Consider the following 15,163-nt stretch of genomic DNA (forward strand, 5'->3'; position numbering starts at 1 on the left):
TCAAAATAACTTGTGGAATAACACAAGGGCTTGCTACGATATGGAATATCATACTCACCATTCTTTTTAGGTCCTCTCCAAATCACAGCATCATCCGGACTGGATAATAGGAAGCCTACCGACATCACTCCAAGATTATCCTCCATGTACTGATAAACAAAATAGTGTCATAACAAGGAGAGGGTGGTGGTGGTGACATACCACAGGGGACCATCCTGAGCCACTTTGGTGCACCTGCTCCTTCTCCACTCCCATCAACTTTGGGATGGATGGGCCACAAATATCAATATCCAGTAACCCAACCTGTGATCATGTGATCCATGATGATGTCACATGACATCACCTCAGAGGGTCCACAAACTACTTTCAGCAAGATTTCAAGTCTTATATAAGAAATTTTAGTCATACAAGCATTGATAATATCAAGAGTGAATTATTCACTCTTGATATTATCAGTGTTGTGGTGGCCCTCTCGGATATCCCACATCACTAGCTCACTTGTAGTTGGTCATCAGTAGCTAATCCTCTAGCAAGACAAGCAGAAAAGCTACTCTTCCCTACCCCTCCCTTACCAGAGAGGACAAGTATTTTGTGAGTGACATTGGACATTCGTTCCTTCACTGCTGCTATCGCTACAGTACACAAATATTATATAGCTAGCAATGGAGCATATCATGTACACATCTCACCTGGATCAGGAGCTCTAGGCAACCCTGACGCACACACTGCCTGATTAGGGCAGCCAGAACATGCGGCTACCTTGCCAGCATCACTGCTTTGAGTACCTGGACAGTCTGCATAAAAAATATTAGAGTTCATTAATATTGTAAAGTGCGTGGGCGTGTCCCTATTGATCAGAAGGACAGTACTAGCTAGCTTGCCTTGTGGAGCGTCCTGAGGTACATCACTCATCGCGTGATCTTGTTGTTAAGATTTGTTGAACCTGTAGGGTTAGTGTTGGTCATATTGGCTACTGACTAGGCTACCTCCACTGGCTAACCGGTTATCTGCAGCTATCCCGTCAACCTGATCGCAACTTATACACCATGGAAGAGCCAGAAAGCAGTTCCGGGGCGAGCGCTCACTTATCAGAAGGGCCGCCTCAAGCGGTCTCCCTCCCCACTAGTCAGAACACCGCGAGCCCTAATGGAAGAACGGACAATGTTGTGTGCGCCGATCAGTCCTTTGGTGCGATTGATACGCCAAGTCCATCAAAAGATAATGGCCGACCCACTCGTAAGGGCAGGGCGAGCGTGGAGAACTTGACGTGTGGTACGTGTGGAAAGGTGTGCTCCAATAAGAACAAGTTTATGCGCCATCAAAGCACTCACTCTGAAGAGCGACCATACACGTGTCACTTGTGCAAGAAAGGATTCAAATGGGTCGAGTACCTGAACAAACATCTCAAACAGCAACACCAAGTTAATCCAATAAGTGAGTTGAATTATATTATTGTGTTTTTGTTTAATATGTTGATTCTCCCCCAATAGCATCTTCTGATGTTACCATGACAACCACTCCCCCAGCTGTTACAACAGCAGCTGCTGGTAACCTGGGGGAAACCCCTACCCTATCGACCAACATGGACACCACTGGACTCACTGGTGACACTACAGGCCAGCCTGTCATTAGCAAGGAGATGTACATTTCAGTCATTGAGGCAGTACTGAAGAACAAAGATGTGATTGGGGCATTGGATAGTAGCCTACGCAAGGAGCAACCCGATATTCCTGGTCAGTTTCAGAATGTCAACCAGAGCCCTGCTGTGTCCATGAGCTCCTTACCTGACAGTGGTGTAACAAGTGATCCAGTCACCACCCCACCTGTCTCTAGTCCAGATCTTGGTACTGCTACAGTGACATCATCATTTCAGAGTAACAATAAGGTTGCCATCACATTCTCAGTGCCCGTATTGACCACAACTACCCAAGCTACCCCTAACATAATCAGCGAGGCATTGACCACTGGACCACTGCAAAGCACCGGTGTAGTCACAGCTGCCAACACTTCGTTTGATGGAAGCTTTGGTGGGGGGGGTACCAACTCCTCTTTTGACCAAGGGAGGTTCCCCAGTGAAGGTGCTGTCATCCTTACTGAAGGAGCCATCAGTTGCCAGTTAGCATCCACCCTAACTAACAACAATGCTCACTCCATGAATGCTGGAGCCAATGAAAGTACAAATGATGGTGATATTGGTACTCCTAATGGTGCCGTGAAGAAGTACATCTGTGAGCATCAAGGCTGTAGCAAGGCATATCGCTACAAGAAGGATGTGATACGGCACATGAAGATGAAGCATGGTTCCCAGCCAATGAGGTATGAACAGAAGGAGGTCGCAGAGTCATTCATGCGTAAGCATGGCTGTTCACAGTGTTCCAAGATGTATGCTCACCGCAAGGACCTGCTTCGGCACCAACGAGATGTGCACTCCCCTGATGCAGTGGTGCGACGAGAGGCACTGAAGACCAACCAGAAACGCTACCCCTGTGAGCACCCTAACTGCCACAAGTATTACGTGCACAAGAAAGACCTAATACGACACAGGAGGAATGACCACAGTGACACTACTGAGACTAAAGACATGCACATTCCGGAGCCTGTTAGTCCATCCCAACTTTCTCCCGGACCTAGCAAACGTCAGCGTACATGGTCAGGCGGTAACAAAGTTGTGAGTGTGAAGCCAGAGACAGCTGCAGAACCAACCAGTGTCTCTGACATGCAGTGGGTCAGTGTAGTTAGGGAGGGAAATGTAGCTGCTGCCATGGCAACATCAGATGCTAATAGTGCTGACACACTGGAGTCCAGCTGTGCACTATTCAACACCACAACAGCTAACACTGAGACTAACAACTCATCTTTGATGTCATTGTTGAATGTTAACCCTCCAATAGATGGGACCAGTACAGCTAGCGTCCACCCTCTGTTCTCGGCTGTCACAAGTATGGCTCAAGACACCACCACCCCCACTGAGAGTAACAGTTAACTTAACCTCATTTGTTGTTATTGTATACAATTGTTGATTTCATTGTATACTCTTAATGTTGTTTATGTGTTTACGCAGTGTTATTGTATTGTTGTTGATTTCATTGTGTCATCATCTGGTCTCTGCTGCATGAGCTAAGGCCTAGTAAACAAAGAGAAGATGATATTAATTCTCCATAGCAACAGTCTTCTAACCTTGTCGTTACCTGTTTAAGGATCTGTTGCCCCAGCAACTGTCCAGCCATGCTTGTCAGTTTTGTACCAGCATCTCGACGACATTTAACATAGCCAACCACATTAGCTCCATTTAACACCACACCCACCACTGTCACCACCTGTGTATAATAAACTATTAAACCTTGTAATGACATGTTTGCAGAAAAATTTTGATGCCCATTCTCTTCAAGTAGGAAAATGTTTTTGTGCAAAGGAATACACTTATTAACAACACAAATCACAAGTGACATATCAACAGTGTGTGTACACACACGTACACACACACACTTACTAGCCAGTTCAAGTTTAACTTTAGCAGGCACACAAACATGAACAACACCCAGACCAGTGGACATGCCAACAGTGACACCCAGAATATCCATGACTCTGAGCTGTTCACCTTATTCTGATCCTGAGGAATACATGATAGAGTATATCACAACAATAACACTTAATGGAATGTGATATTTGAATACTCTGACCAATATTTGGTTTGTGTACAGCATTCACCTCTTGTGTGTAAGTATTTATGAGACATTTGAATATTTATTTGAAATCTTAACATATTGGTTTAGACACACCTTGCGAGCCTCAAACACCCAGCTGCTTGACCCATCCTCTTCGACTTTATTCCACCATCTCAGGCCAGCCAGTAGTCGACCTGTGACATTCTTAACTATCCAGAAATCAATAGCTAGTAATAGGATGATGGTTAACACACTGCCTGTGAAACTGAAGTAGATTGAGCAGATGATGTAGAATACCAATGCTAGAACTCTGAACAACAAATGAAAGATGACTGCAACTGGGTGCCTAGCAACAACATCAAATAATGAGATCACATGATCCAAACAATATATATATATATATATATATATACTGTTAGCATGATACGTGGTGGAGAGTTGGCAAGTGATGAAAGAAGTGTTATTATCCAGCAGGTATAGTGAAATGATGTGAACAAACAAACAGGATTAGGAATGTAATTGTCAAAACAGATACAAATTATGTGGTACCCACCCTCCCACGTAGGCATATGTAACATGTATGGTTTCTGGCAGCAAAAAGTCTTGGACCACTTCAACTAAATTTTTTTGTTTCTTGGGCCCGACCGACCCTATATTTGTCAGAACATTAATGTTAATAATGTGATCACCTTGCAAGCAGCAAAAAATGCCACAAACTGATTGCAAAGTTATCAGCTGTCGTAATACCTATTCAATATCTAACCATATAGCTACCTACTCACAAGTGATACAGCAATCATGATGTAGCTTAGCCACCATTTGACTTGCAAAATCACTCTTCAGCTGGCAAAAATCACTATTTTATTTTACTGACCTGCCGACCCTGTACTTGGCTGAATTTGGCCCGAGAAACAAAAGATTTAGTTGAAGTGGCCTTAGCAATATTTGCAGTAGAGTTTGATCATGGTTCAGAAACAATAATGCACTTATCAATATTATCCCCCACCTCCTGGGCAACAGTGGGGGAAAGGTGGGGATTTGACTTTTTCAAAACTCAAATTCCCGACCTGTGGGGACACGACAAGCATTAAATCCCCACCCAGTGTCTCGCCAAGTGTACCTAGGGAAGCAGGTTATTCTTGCAGGAGGTGCATAGCCTGTAAAACCGAGCAAGCAGTAAAATAATTTGGATGGTCAAATTCCCCACTAGTGGGGCAATTTTTAACGTCAAATTAAATCTCCCACTATTCCCTCACATACTCCCGGGAGGGAGGTAGTGGGACTTAATATTGATAGGTGCATAACTGGTAAGTGTGCTTGAAGTAGTATCTAGGTGAAGAAACTAACACCTCCTAACTACCACACTGACACAGGTGACATATGAATATTTGACTGCTACACTGTAGCCATCACGTGATACACTTATAGTCTACAAGGAACCTCAAGGACGTGCTGAATCGTTCGCTGAATTGCGACTTTATAACGTCACGTTACGTTTACACATCGTAATAACTAGATCACTCGGGATACATCCCTCTACACGTTAATGGACAATATTATATAACTCACTTTATTAAAGAACTACCACTCCGGTCTTCAAAGCTGTACAAAGTTGCTCTATCCGCCATGACGAAAATACAATCCCACAACTGAAACTATTTAATACAAGTAAAAATGGAGCTCCGCAAAAGACGCGGCACAGATGAAGCCGAGAATGAAGCCCCCAGCAGTGTTCAGCCTACTAGAAAGGAAAATCACGCGGATGATAAATATAACGTCTCAGAGCTAAGAGGATCGTTTTGGCTCACTAGGATAGTGTTTATACGGTGCCTTGGATTTGTATATTGTAAGCGCCTCTAAAATGTATGATGTTTTAGAGGCGCATAATGTTTAGTTGTAGCATTTTTGGTGGCACTCAATCAAAATGGTCCCTTACTGGGCAGCCGTGGCTTATTACCAGTACCACTGTATCTGCAGCGAGTCCGACAACAAATTGGTAATTGTATTGTCATAGTAACTTGGTCATGTGACTTATATTCAGGTACAGACAACAATTGGTCATTATTCTCAGTGGTACCAACTCTGCTATGGTGGGTGGAGCCACAGGACATGGATGTGACACTTGACATAGTTGCCTGGTGTGGTCTGGGGTTGTCAAGTGTCATGATGCTGTGTGGGTCTTGCAATGTTGTCATATCAGCAATACTATGGCTTCTCTACCACTCATTGGTCAATGTTGGGCAAAGATGGTACGTGTGGCACTCCTGGGAGTTGTGTGTATGTGCGAAACCCCCGGGGGTTGTGTCTGTCTATTATTGTGAGATTACCTTGATACATGAAGATTGAGATTATATCGTTAATCATTGGTGTGGGTCAGTGGTAAAATTTTTGTGATTGGCATGTCCCTGCCCCACAATAGAGCAGTGGTCTGCTTTTGTAATACTTGTAGCAATGTCTGATATTCTATTCCTGTCAGATGTATATAATCACTGCACCAAGCTGTAAAAGGAGAGGTGCAATGTTTTAAAATTCTGGTTGAGAAATTCGTCAAATCAAAGGTGGTGGCCAATGCCAATGCAATGATATTTAGTTCCAAACTTTTACATGTGCTAGCTAGAAAGATAGTAGAAGCTACGGTGCTGCATCTAATGCATACATGAGCAATGAAAACATGGCAAGAGGGGATCAAAGGGGTGTTTTTAAAATACTCTAATACAACAGTCTAATGGAACATCCATCATTAAATTCTATGAAGAACAAGGACTAACTCTTAGACCCCTTGAACTTTAACTTTGAGCTCAAACCATACTCCTGCATTGAAAGCTAGTTACCTCTGCTATCTAGATTTCACTTATAAAGTAGCTTCCATTGCTTATTCAACCAGGTTCAGTTGCCAAATTTAATCTCAGAGAAAGCCTCCACTATAAGTGCCCCTAGCTTAGCACCTCCCTTGAGGTATCCTAGATCTGCCCCTGACAATGGTGTCAATTTTTATATTTGCTAGCCTCTGTGTATTATATAAATTGTATGTGTTGCCATGGAGACTGAATCTTTCATAGGTATTCATTTGGTGAGCAGTTGTTTGTGTACCTGCTGCTGTTACCATGGTGATGACATGCAGGCTGGGAATCCCAATTACTGGAGACTGGTTTTGTAGCCATCTTCCTGTCTCCTGTGTTGAGCCTTCGTCAGCTACCACGCCACACCCCTACCCATCCAGCCATAATCTGGGGTTACCGCTGGTTATTATTCCGTATCATGATGGGAGCAGTAAGTGTAACCACTTATCCAACACGAGGCAGACTGATGCTCATATCTTTGGGAGTACTTAACACAACAAAGATTTTCGAGCCCTTCTTGCTTTTGGGATCACAATACACTACACACACAATGTTTAGACTACCAAATACACATTAAACATGAAACTTGTGTAGCTAGTGACATTGTCCAGCCATGACAGTGTGTCTCATGATACATGCTGTTATGTGATGTGACTATATAATGGCTAAACTATATATTATGTCCTAGAGTACTCCCTTCTCTTAGTTATTTTAACAACTCCTAGCTTGTTACTAAGTGATGAGGATGACAACACCATCTGTCAATTCCATATTAGGGGTTGATCAAGCTACGAGGTGATCAATGTTGGAGAGACCTCACTTGTATGGAATATCATTATGAGACCCAACCAGTGCCCAACCCCTTGAGTTATTATCTCCATCACATGCCCACCATCATACACACCTTAGAGACATTTGGTAACCACTTTGTAGAGCTGGTGGCTCCATTGCTGCTATTTCTTCCTCGCCCATTCAACATTGCTGGAGGACTGATCCAGATATCATTTCAGGTAAGTTGTATATCAGTAACAGTAGGGATACAGTGGAACCTGACACTACACACCTCTTAATCCTGTTAAGTGTGCATAGAAGGAAAAGTTTAGGAATTTTAAGTTCAATTAGAGTTTTTTTTTTTAAAAAAAAAAGCAGTGAAACAAGAAAGCTGTGTATAACTAGCTGCAGATATACTAGTGTACATTTAATCCTTACTTCAGTCAATCTATAAGGATTAAATGTCCGGTATATCTACAGGTAGCTTTCTTGTTACTTTTTAGCTATTCTCTTGACTTGTTTCACTACTTTTTTGTCTTTGATCCCTAAAGTCTAACTTTTCCTTCTACTTGTTTGTTTACTTTTTGATAACATGATTATGACTGGTGAACTTGTACACACTGCAGGAATGATGTCAAGCATGCCATTAAAATTATCTTGTGTCTGAACACACACCAACTACTGCAGCCATGTTCTGCCCATTACACAACATTTCACACAGAAGAACTGTCTCTGCAACAATTACTCTAGTTGCTATGGAAATACAGGCAATATTAATCGTAATAGCTACTATCACAGCCAAAGGGAAGCTGTATTGCGTTACTGCAAATCCACACCTTTGCATTGTCAACAAAATTAACTGGAACACAGGAGGACAAATGTGTGTACTGCGGTATGCCAAAAGGCATTTGTCGGGCTGAAGCGACATCTAGTCGTAAAAAGATCAAGCCTGTAGCCTTAGCTGTCATTGGGTTATGCTTGTTTGAAGAGTATATCAGGCAGTATAAAGGTCTGCTAAATACAAAAAAATCTATCAACGTATCAGAAGCATTTTTGGCTGCTCTGAAGACATTTTTGGGACCCTGGTATGCAGTATACTACTGATAAACTGACCTGGAAAATTAGGACACCTTGATAATCAGGACATCCCAAGGTCATGTGTACAAGTGATGCAGTAGTCCCCAATAGACAATCCTGATCAATTGGGAATATTCAATATATATACACGGTCACAACTGTTTGGAGACCTCTACAAGACCTCTCACAAGTGTATTGCAGTACATCCACCTTGGAAAGTTATAATAATAGACAAAATTTGTTGTCTTCAAATAGGGTTTTGGGATAGAAGTATCATATGTGATGATAATCAGCTTTAGTAATAGTCTTACTCTATTTCAACATCAAATACAAAGTTAAAACAGGCAGCAGCCAGGTAAAATAATTTATCATATGATACTTCCTTGAAGGATCTTATGTAGACACCTTGAGGTACTTAATGTACTGTACTACATGTTATAGTGAGCCATACCCCCTTAAACAATCAAAACATGCCACACCCTTCAAGCAAACAAGACATTGTACCACACACCCTAGCTTGTACTATAACTGAGTGGTGAGATTAAAATAGTTGCTTAATTTTTTAAAATCTCCAGTGATAAAAGGTAGTGAAACAAGAGATGATGGTAGCTGGTATTTTGGCATTGAAAAGATGGTGAAAATATTCCAATTGAGGGATTTTCCCACATGTTACAATGCCAGGCTGGGATTTTCCCTTGTAGCTACCATCACTTGTTTCACTGCTTATCTATTTCATAATTTTTTGTTCCATTATCTTGGCAAGTCATATATTACACAGTGGAGCCTTAGTTATCCAAACCCCTTGGGACCAGGGGTGGTCCATAAGTCTGAAAAGTCCGTATCTCTGAAACTGTGCATAAAATAGCATAAAGAAAAAAAATTTAACTATTAGTATTTCAACTACCCTAATAGAACAGTCACTACTCTAATAGAGCAGTTATTTCCATAGTTCGGTTAACTGAGAATCCAGGTGAGTGGGGTCCGGATAACTGAGGTTCCAGTGTAGTGTTTTTAAACTTCACCATCACAAATTTTAGAGCTAGACTCTCTCTTACAATCATTGATTATTTGAACACAAGATTGTTACTTTCATTTACTTGTACTTTATCCATACCTTCATATAGCTTTGGCAAGTTCTCCAAGTGATGGAGCACATCACCTTGGTTATACTATGTCATTGGTGCCATAGTTGTGGTTTTTTCCTATTAGTTATGCATGTTTTCACAATGTTTAGTTGGGAATATGGTGTAAATGTGTACAACATCATATTGACAAGATGGACATGCACTCATACAGACTATTACAGGTGATACTGATTGTCAGTGGTAACCTCAGTTTTCTCAACTGGCTCACAATCCTGCCAAGTATCTTCTGTCTTGATGATGCCTTCTTGTCATGTCTCTTCTCCATGGATACCAAAAGAAGGGTGGTGGGCATTAAAAGGAGTGAACAAAAAGGCCACCATCCCTGGGGTGAGTTACAAGCTATAATAGATACTTGTTAGGTTTCTTGTTGTTGCTAGGTTACTATGTGCGTCACGTATCAGGCTGGATGTTGGCCTTGTTGCTAGGATACCTCAGTGTTCCTGTGGTGATGAACTTGTTCTCATCTCGTCAACTAATGAACACTTCATTTGACCCCTTGAGGATCGTTAACACATATGGAGCCTTTGGCAGGTGATAACAGCTATACCTAATTGGTTAAAATTTAGTCCTGTTGTCATGGCAGTGTTACTAAGCAACGTACAGAGGTGATCATCGAAGGAAGCCGTGAGAATGCAGGTGGTGGACAAACATGGCTGGAGTATGAGTTTAAGTGTAAACCTGGTAACGTCACTAGGCGGCCATGTTGGATATCACCATATCATTACCGGTTGGACTGGTTGATGTGGTTTGCAGCATTCCAGGTGATCACTTGATTAGTATCACATGAGATCACATGATCTATTACACAGCGGTACCAACATAACCCATGGCTGATTCATCTGGTTGCTAAGTTACTAAAGGGTGACAAGGATGTAATATCACTGCTGTCACATGATCCATTTCCTAACATACCCCCTCGGTATGTTGTATGTTAACAACACTCCCATTGATCACATGATCCTCTTGGTTACAGGTTCATACGAGCACGTCACTATCTTTATCACTATGCTAGCCCAGGCAGCAGTGAGGCGATGAAGGGTCAATGGTGGACTAGGGAGTTAATAGGAGATTACCTTCCAATAGTCACCATCAATAGTCTCCAGCCAATATTGAGGGATCAAGGCTGGGATAACACTTGAATTACTGCACCACCTGTAGACTGTATCTGATAATAAGTGATGTCACCACTAGTATCCACTATTGCATATAGTAACAGTGATTTTGTCCCTAACAATGATGGAGGGTTGGTGGGGAATGGGTCTGACGGCCTATATGGTTGTCATGGTGATAACATATCATCACTAGCTGGCCAGGAAGATCACCTGATATACTCAGTAATGTACAGTTCATTTGGAACATTTTTAAACAGCAAGTGCAGTAACACAAACTAAAAGATAGGACTTGACAACTGAACAGACAGACAGGCTAGTCTGAAGCATCAGGTGATCTTCAGGGATGATCTCACCTGACTATGATCACATGAGCATAAGGAGTACCTGGTTGAGTCTTCTTGAAGCTCTTGCAATGTTTGTACACCTCTAGTATAGGACCATGGGAGAATACCCTATGTGTGATGTAATTATGATAAACATAACTAATTACAGTGGGGTACCTAAGGCACAATGGACACTATTTGGTCCCAACAGGCCTGACAGGAAACCTCTTTATTTGTAGTAAAAAGGAACTTGGTCTCAAAGTAATTATTATAGAGAGCTATAGCACCTGTCTGTCATGTACACCCTCAACTGGTCACACACATGTACACTACACACCCACCCACTACACCTCACCTGGTCACGTAGACAATTAATCCAGTTCTCATAAGATGAGCATACACCTGTGAAGTAGTATCATGTGATCCATTACATCACACCCATACCTGGTAGTGTTCCAGAGTCACATGATCCAGTGCAGCAGCTGCTGTCAGAAATATGGTATATGCCTGAGGAAACATTGTAACAAACCTGATGGGTGATTATGACATTAGTAGCTACACTGTATTGTGGCTTCAGCACAAGTCAAAAGGTAGTAAGAATATATCACAAACCATATGATAGTGGGCGCATAATAGTGATGCACTGATACCAATAATGGAGGTTAATAATTAAACCATGGTTACCACATGAAGAATCACATGCGCCAAGTATTTAAACTTCCGCAAAATGCGCCACTTCATGATCTCATGATAGATTCCTAGCACGCGGTGAGAATTGTTCAAGATGGAGAACGGTGATATCCCCTCATCCAGTGGCATTACCATGACTAGTGATATACCAACTACTTCCGTTGTGACCACAACAGGAGTGACAACCGTCACTTTGAGGCCTCAGGATGTCCAGGCAATTATGACTGGTCTGGCGTCTAACCCAGACGACTTAGCTGCAGTGGCCTTGATGATACGGCAGAACATCAGCCTACCGTTGTATTGTCCCAGCCTTCGACATCCTTCAACCAAACTCAAGTGGGTAAGTTTCTACTATACTGTCTTCTCACCACTCAATGTCCCTGCACCTTGGCAAATACCAGTTACTTCTCTCCTCCCTCGGTCGCTAAGGGAGTGAAAAATAGTAAGCCTGGGGTTCCTTTGGTTGTAAGTGTTGGCTAAGGGCTCAAGATACTAGGTAGAGCTTTCTCCCAAACCGTAGGTTACAAGGCTGATACTTTTGAAGAAGGATGTACATAAGCAACCATCAGGGGGACATGACAGGTCAATAGGCAGGGTAATCTTTACCGACCTATGTCTCACAACTGTCGGGCTACAACAATGTCTCAAACTGACATTCACCATTATCACTACATCCGAATCCTGGCTGGCAAAACCTAGACACCAGCCTTCAGTAACGCCTATAGCTACACCAGTAATAGCCCATGAATAAGTGTTGAGGCAACAGTTAATTACCAACCACTTGTTCCAGAATAATGCTGTGACCTAGGAAAACCAGCAACCAACAGGTATTGTCCAGGACAGGTCAATTATCTACAATAAATATATATATCTTAGACAGCCATACATTACTAATGGCAACACAATCTCAAAATATGTGTAAAACTGGATTCTTGTGGTCATGTTGGTACCACCCCGAAGTTCCATCAATGCCAGTGTGACTCCATTAGGTCTGCAATCAACCTGCTAACACTGAGTGCCTTGCAATAGCCATCCTAGTCAACTCTGGTGCCACAGCAATACTCACCAACCAGCTACACTTGCCACTCACCTACACTGGTAGCATTCACCATGTCTGTAACCTTTCCAGCTACATCAGTAGCATTTTTCACCCAGTCAGACCAGTAGCATTTATCACCCAGTTACACCCATGGCACTACCCTATTCAACTTCAGTGGTAGCATTCATCACCCAACCACATTGGTAGCATTTACCACCCAGTTATACCATAGCACTTCCTACCCAGCTACATCAGTAGCATTTACATCATGTACCACCCTGCTACATCGGTAGCACTCACTACCCAGCTACATCGGCAGCATCTACCACACAGCTACACTGACAGTATTGTCCAACTCACCTACACTGGTAGCATCTGCCACCCCACTACATCGGTAGCATGCCCCCACTCAACTATATTGCTAGAATTTACCACCCAGCTGCATTGGCTGCATCTATCACCCAGCCACATCAGTAGCATTTACCTCCCAGCTACATCGGTAGCATTTACCACCCAGCTACATCGGTAGCATTTATTTACCCAGCTACATTTGTGGCACTCATCGACCGGCTACAACAGTAGCACTTGCCATCCAGCCTCACCATTAAGCTACACCTGGTAGTAGTCAGCTTACACCAGAAGCACCTACAAATCAGCTACACAGGTAGCACCAATTTACCAGCTACCTCAATCATAACCAGCCGGTCAAGTAGTTTACTCATCAACCAGCTACATTGGTAGCACTTACCACCCAGTTATACCAGTAGCAGTTACCACCAAACTACGCCAGTAGCGTTGCTACATCAGTAGCATTTTCCACCAAACTATGGAAGCACTTCACACTCAGCTACATCCGTAGCATTTCACCATCCAGCTACATCAGTTGCACTTATCACACAGCTACATTGGTAGCATCCTACAACTAACTACAGCGATAGTACCTCTCTACCAGCTACACTGGCAACAGCTATCACTCAGATCAGCTACCAACTAGCTACATCGGTAGCATTTCACCAATAGCAGTCATCACCCAACCACACTGGTAACAAACATCATTGTCATAATGGTCAGTAGCAATCGGCTAACACACGATCTGCTACACCCTCAAATCCCAGCTACTGTACATCATTAGCAATCGGCAACATATCTTCAGATGTTAACGGCTGGCTACCTCAATTACATTCAGAGCCTGGCTCCCACAGCCAACCGTCAATGCTAGCAAGACTCCACGACCTCGGTAATAATGGTCCTCATGGCAGACACCCACTAGCACATACTGGCCAATGAGTACACATGACATAGCAGGTTGGCCACAAGCAACAGGCCCAAAACCAAATGCATAAACCAACTTCACAAGCAATATCAGAGCTCAGGTGACCAGCCACCCACAATTCAACAGTAATAGCTACCACTGCAAACTACAAGAGCAACAGGGCACTTGGCTCCATTGGCATAGACTAGTAACCCACTGAGCACTAGGCTACAGCTCAATACAATACCATATTCCAATTCATAAGTTAAAGTTGGGTTCCGTTGATCCAGATCAAGGCTGTCCTCTCACCATGCCAGGTACTGTTCTGCAGTACTCAAGAACTGGGTCTAATCCCAAATTCACTACTGCTGATCACCAAGAACTGGCAGGCCAATTTGTCTTAGAATGAACACAACAGCAGCGGCCCACCCAGTCACAACAGAGCTACTCCAAAGGCCACAGTACTCAATCAGAGCCACAATTAGTTCATCGAGTGCAATCCTCACAGCTGGCAATCAGACAGGTATGTCATCTTGGCTTTATGGTGATAGGCCAGCCTTACCAATTAATTTCAACCAAAACATGGACCTCACACCCCCCCCAGTTGCCATCGGGACATCTCTGCCACTTATCTCCAAAACACTTACTCGGCAGATCAAATCAGGGGAGTGTGTCAACTTTGCTGAATTACCTCCGGCACGAGGACGTCCCTCGCAGTAGCATGCAAACCGGATGTCCACCCTGGAATTACTCCAGCTGCAGGAGGTTGACCGACACCAGAAGCCCATCCCAGACTTCATGACATGATCCCAATGCTTTGCGGTATACACAGCAGTGCTAGGTACTGACCAACCCCAATGGCTGCCAGAACTAATGAGGTATCAGTTCGACAAGGCAAAATATTCCAGGAAATACAAATGGCCTTCCTGGGTCATCTTTGATATGAATTTTCGTCAGGAGGCAGCCTGCAGGCCAAATCTCTCATGGGCTGAGGCAGCAGGACACAGAGAATCCAAAATATATTCCCAGTGCTTCACAGGAATGTCTAAAGACCCTCGTGAATCATGGTGCAGGACGTGCCAATCATTGGATCACTCGACCTCACTTTGTCCGATGATGCCACCCACAAAAACTCAAAAGGAGTGTCAACCAATGGAGGCTGCTGGAAAAAGCTCCGAAATCTGCAGGAACTACAACACAAAAGGTTGTACGTACCCAAAATGCCAGCGTCAGCACATCTGTCTTCACT

At 43.1% G+C, this 15,163-nt stretch overlaps 5 protein-coding genes across 8 annotated transcripts in view; 2 read left to right on the forward strand and 3 right to left on the reverse strand.

Annotated features, from left to right (window-relative positions):
* Positions 1–1,157, reverse strand: part of LOC136251491 (cytosolic Fe-S cluster assembly factor nubp1-A-like) — a 2,602-nt gene extending 1,445 nt beyond the window's left edge. For both annotated transcript variants that reach the window (XM_066043951.1, XM_066043950.1), the window contains exons 1-6: positions 1,001–1,157; positions 882–943; positions 690–794; positions 499–632; positions 202–303; positions 59–149 (exon numbers count right to left, since the gene is read on the reverse strand). In XM_066043951.1, coding sequence (XP_065900023.1) covers positions 59–149; positions 202–303; positions 499–632; positions 690–794; positions 882–912 — 463 coding nt within the window. In that variant the 5' untranslated portion in view covers positions 913–943; positions 1,001–1,157. The remainder of the gene's footprint in view (positions 1–58; positions 150–201; positions 304–498; positions 633–689; positions 795–881; positions 944–1,000) is intronic.
* LOC136251479 (zinc finger protein 135-like) lies at positions 846–3,086 on the forward strand. Its single transcript, XM_066043934.1, has 2 exons — positions 846–1,434; positions 1,491–3,086. Exons 1-2 carry the CDS (start codon positions 1,047–1,049, stop codon positions 2,981–2,983), a joined length of 1,881 nt encoding a protein of 626 aa, XP_065900006.1. The 5' UTR covers positions 846–1,046; the 3' UTR covers positions 2,984–3,086.
* On the reverse strand, positions 2,974–5,492 carry LOC136251501 (Golgi apparatus membrane protein TVP23 homolog B-like). Of its 2 annotated transcripts, none has more exons than XM_066043961.1 (5): positions 5,235–5,492; positions 3,780–4,011; positions 3,491–3,610; positions 3,189–3,317; positions 2,974–3,124 (listed from the first exon to the last, which is right to left on the reverse strand). In XM_066043961.1, exons 1-5 carry the CDS (start codon positions 5,291–5,293, stop codon positions 3,095–3,097), a joined length of 570 nt encoding a protein of 189 aa, XP_065900033.1. In that variant the 5' UTR covers positions 5,294–5,492; the 3' UTR covers positions 2,974–3,094. The 2 variants fall into 2 exon arrangements, with proteins under 2 accessions (XP_065900033.1, XP_065900034.1); XM_066043962.1 differs by having other exon boundaries at positions 3,178–3,317.
* On the forward strand, positions 5,306–10,735 carry LOC136251507 (lipase maturation factor 1-like). Its single transcript, XM_066043967.1, has 11 exons — positions 5,306–5,511; positions 5,560–5,661; positions 5,707–5,914; positions 6,725–6,735; positions 6,787–6,935; positions 7,282–7,515; positions 9,660–9,825; positions 9,876–10,029; positions 10,082–10,259; positions 10,308–10,417; positions 10,472–10,735. Exons 1-11 carry the CDS (start codon positions 5,340–5,342, stop codon positions 10,635–10,637), a joined length of 1,650 nt encoding a protein of 549 aa, XP_065900039.1. The 5' UTR covers positions 5,306–5,339; the 3' UTR covers positions 10,638–10,735.
* LOC136251497 (tRNA-splicing endonuclease subunit Sen54-like) overlaps positions 9,570–15,163 on the reverse strand; it is a 23,853-nt gene continuing 18,259 nt past the window's right edge. Inside the window, exons 5-9 of one of the 2 annotated variants that reach the window (XR_010699107.1) lie at positions 11,378–11,440; positions 11,289–11,335; positions 10,964–11,062; positions 10,411–10,766; positions 9,570–10,352 (exon numbers count right to left, since the gene is read on the reverse strand). Coding sequence is in view for 1 of the 2 variants with exons in the window: in XM_066043957.1 (XP_065900029.1) it covers positions 10,616–10,766; positions 10,964–11,062; positions 11,289–11,335; positions 11,378–11,440 (360 nt within the window). In the remaining variant the exon portion in view is untranslated. Of the gene's footprint in view, positions 10,767–10,963; positions 11,063–11,288; positions 11,336–11,377; positions 11,441–15,163 lie in introns of both variants that reach the window. The other variant, XM_066043957.1, reaches the window with a different exon arrangement.

This window comes from Dysidea avara, chromosome 3 (assembly GCF_963678975.1).
Source record: "Dysidea avara chromosome 3, odDysAvar1.4, whole genome shotgun sequence".
NCBI lineage: Eukaryota > Metazoa > Porifera > Demospongiae > Dictyoceratida > Dysideidae > Dysidea > Dysidea avara.

Bases quoted from the DNA above. Each gene is read 5' to 3' on its own strand.
- LOC136251479 (XM_066043934.1), top strand. From the start codon at position 1,047: ATGGAAGAGCCAGAAAGCAGTTCCGGGGCGAGCGCTCACTTATCAGAA. The intron at 1,435-1,490 runs GTGAGTTGAATT...CTCCCCCAATAG, and splicing joins ACACCAAGTTAATCCAATAA to CATCTTCTGATGTTACCATG.
- LOC136251501 (XM_066043961.1), bottom strand. From the start codon at position 5,293: ATGGCGGATAGAGCAACTTTGTACAGCTTTGAAGACCGGAGTGGTAGT. The intron at 4,012-5,234 runs GTGAGTTATATA...TGTTGTTGCTAG, and splicing joins AGTGGTAGTTCTTTAATAAA to GCACCCAGTTGCAGTCATCT. The intron at 3,318-3,490 runs GTAAGTGTGTGT...TATTATACACAG, and splicing joins AGTTAAACTTGAACTGGCTA to GTGGTGACAGTGGTGGGTGT.
- LOC136251507 (XM_066043967.1), top strand. From the start codon at position 5,340: ATGGAGCTCCGCAAAAGACGCGGCACAGATGAAGCCGAGAATGAAGCC. The intron at 5,662-5,706 runs GTAATTGTATTG...ACTTATATTCAG, and splicing joins GCGAGTCCGACAACAAATTG to GTACAGACAACAATTGGTCA. The intron at 9,826-9,875 runs GTGAGTTACAAG...TGTTGTTGCTAG, and splicing joins AAAAGGCCACCATCCCTGGG to GTTACTATGTGCGTCACGTA.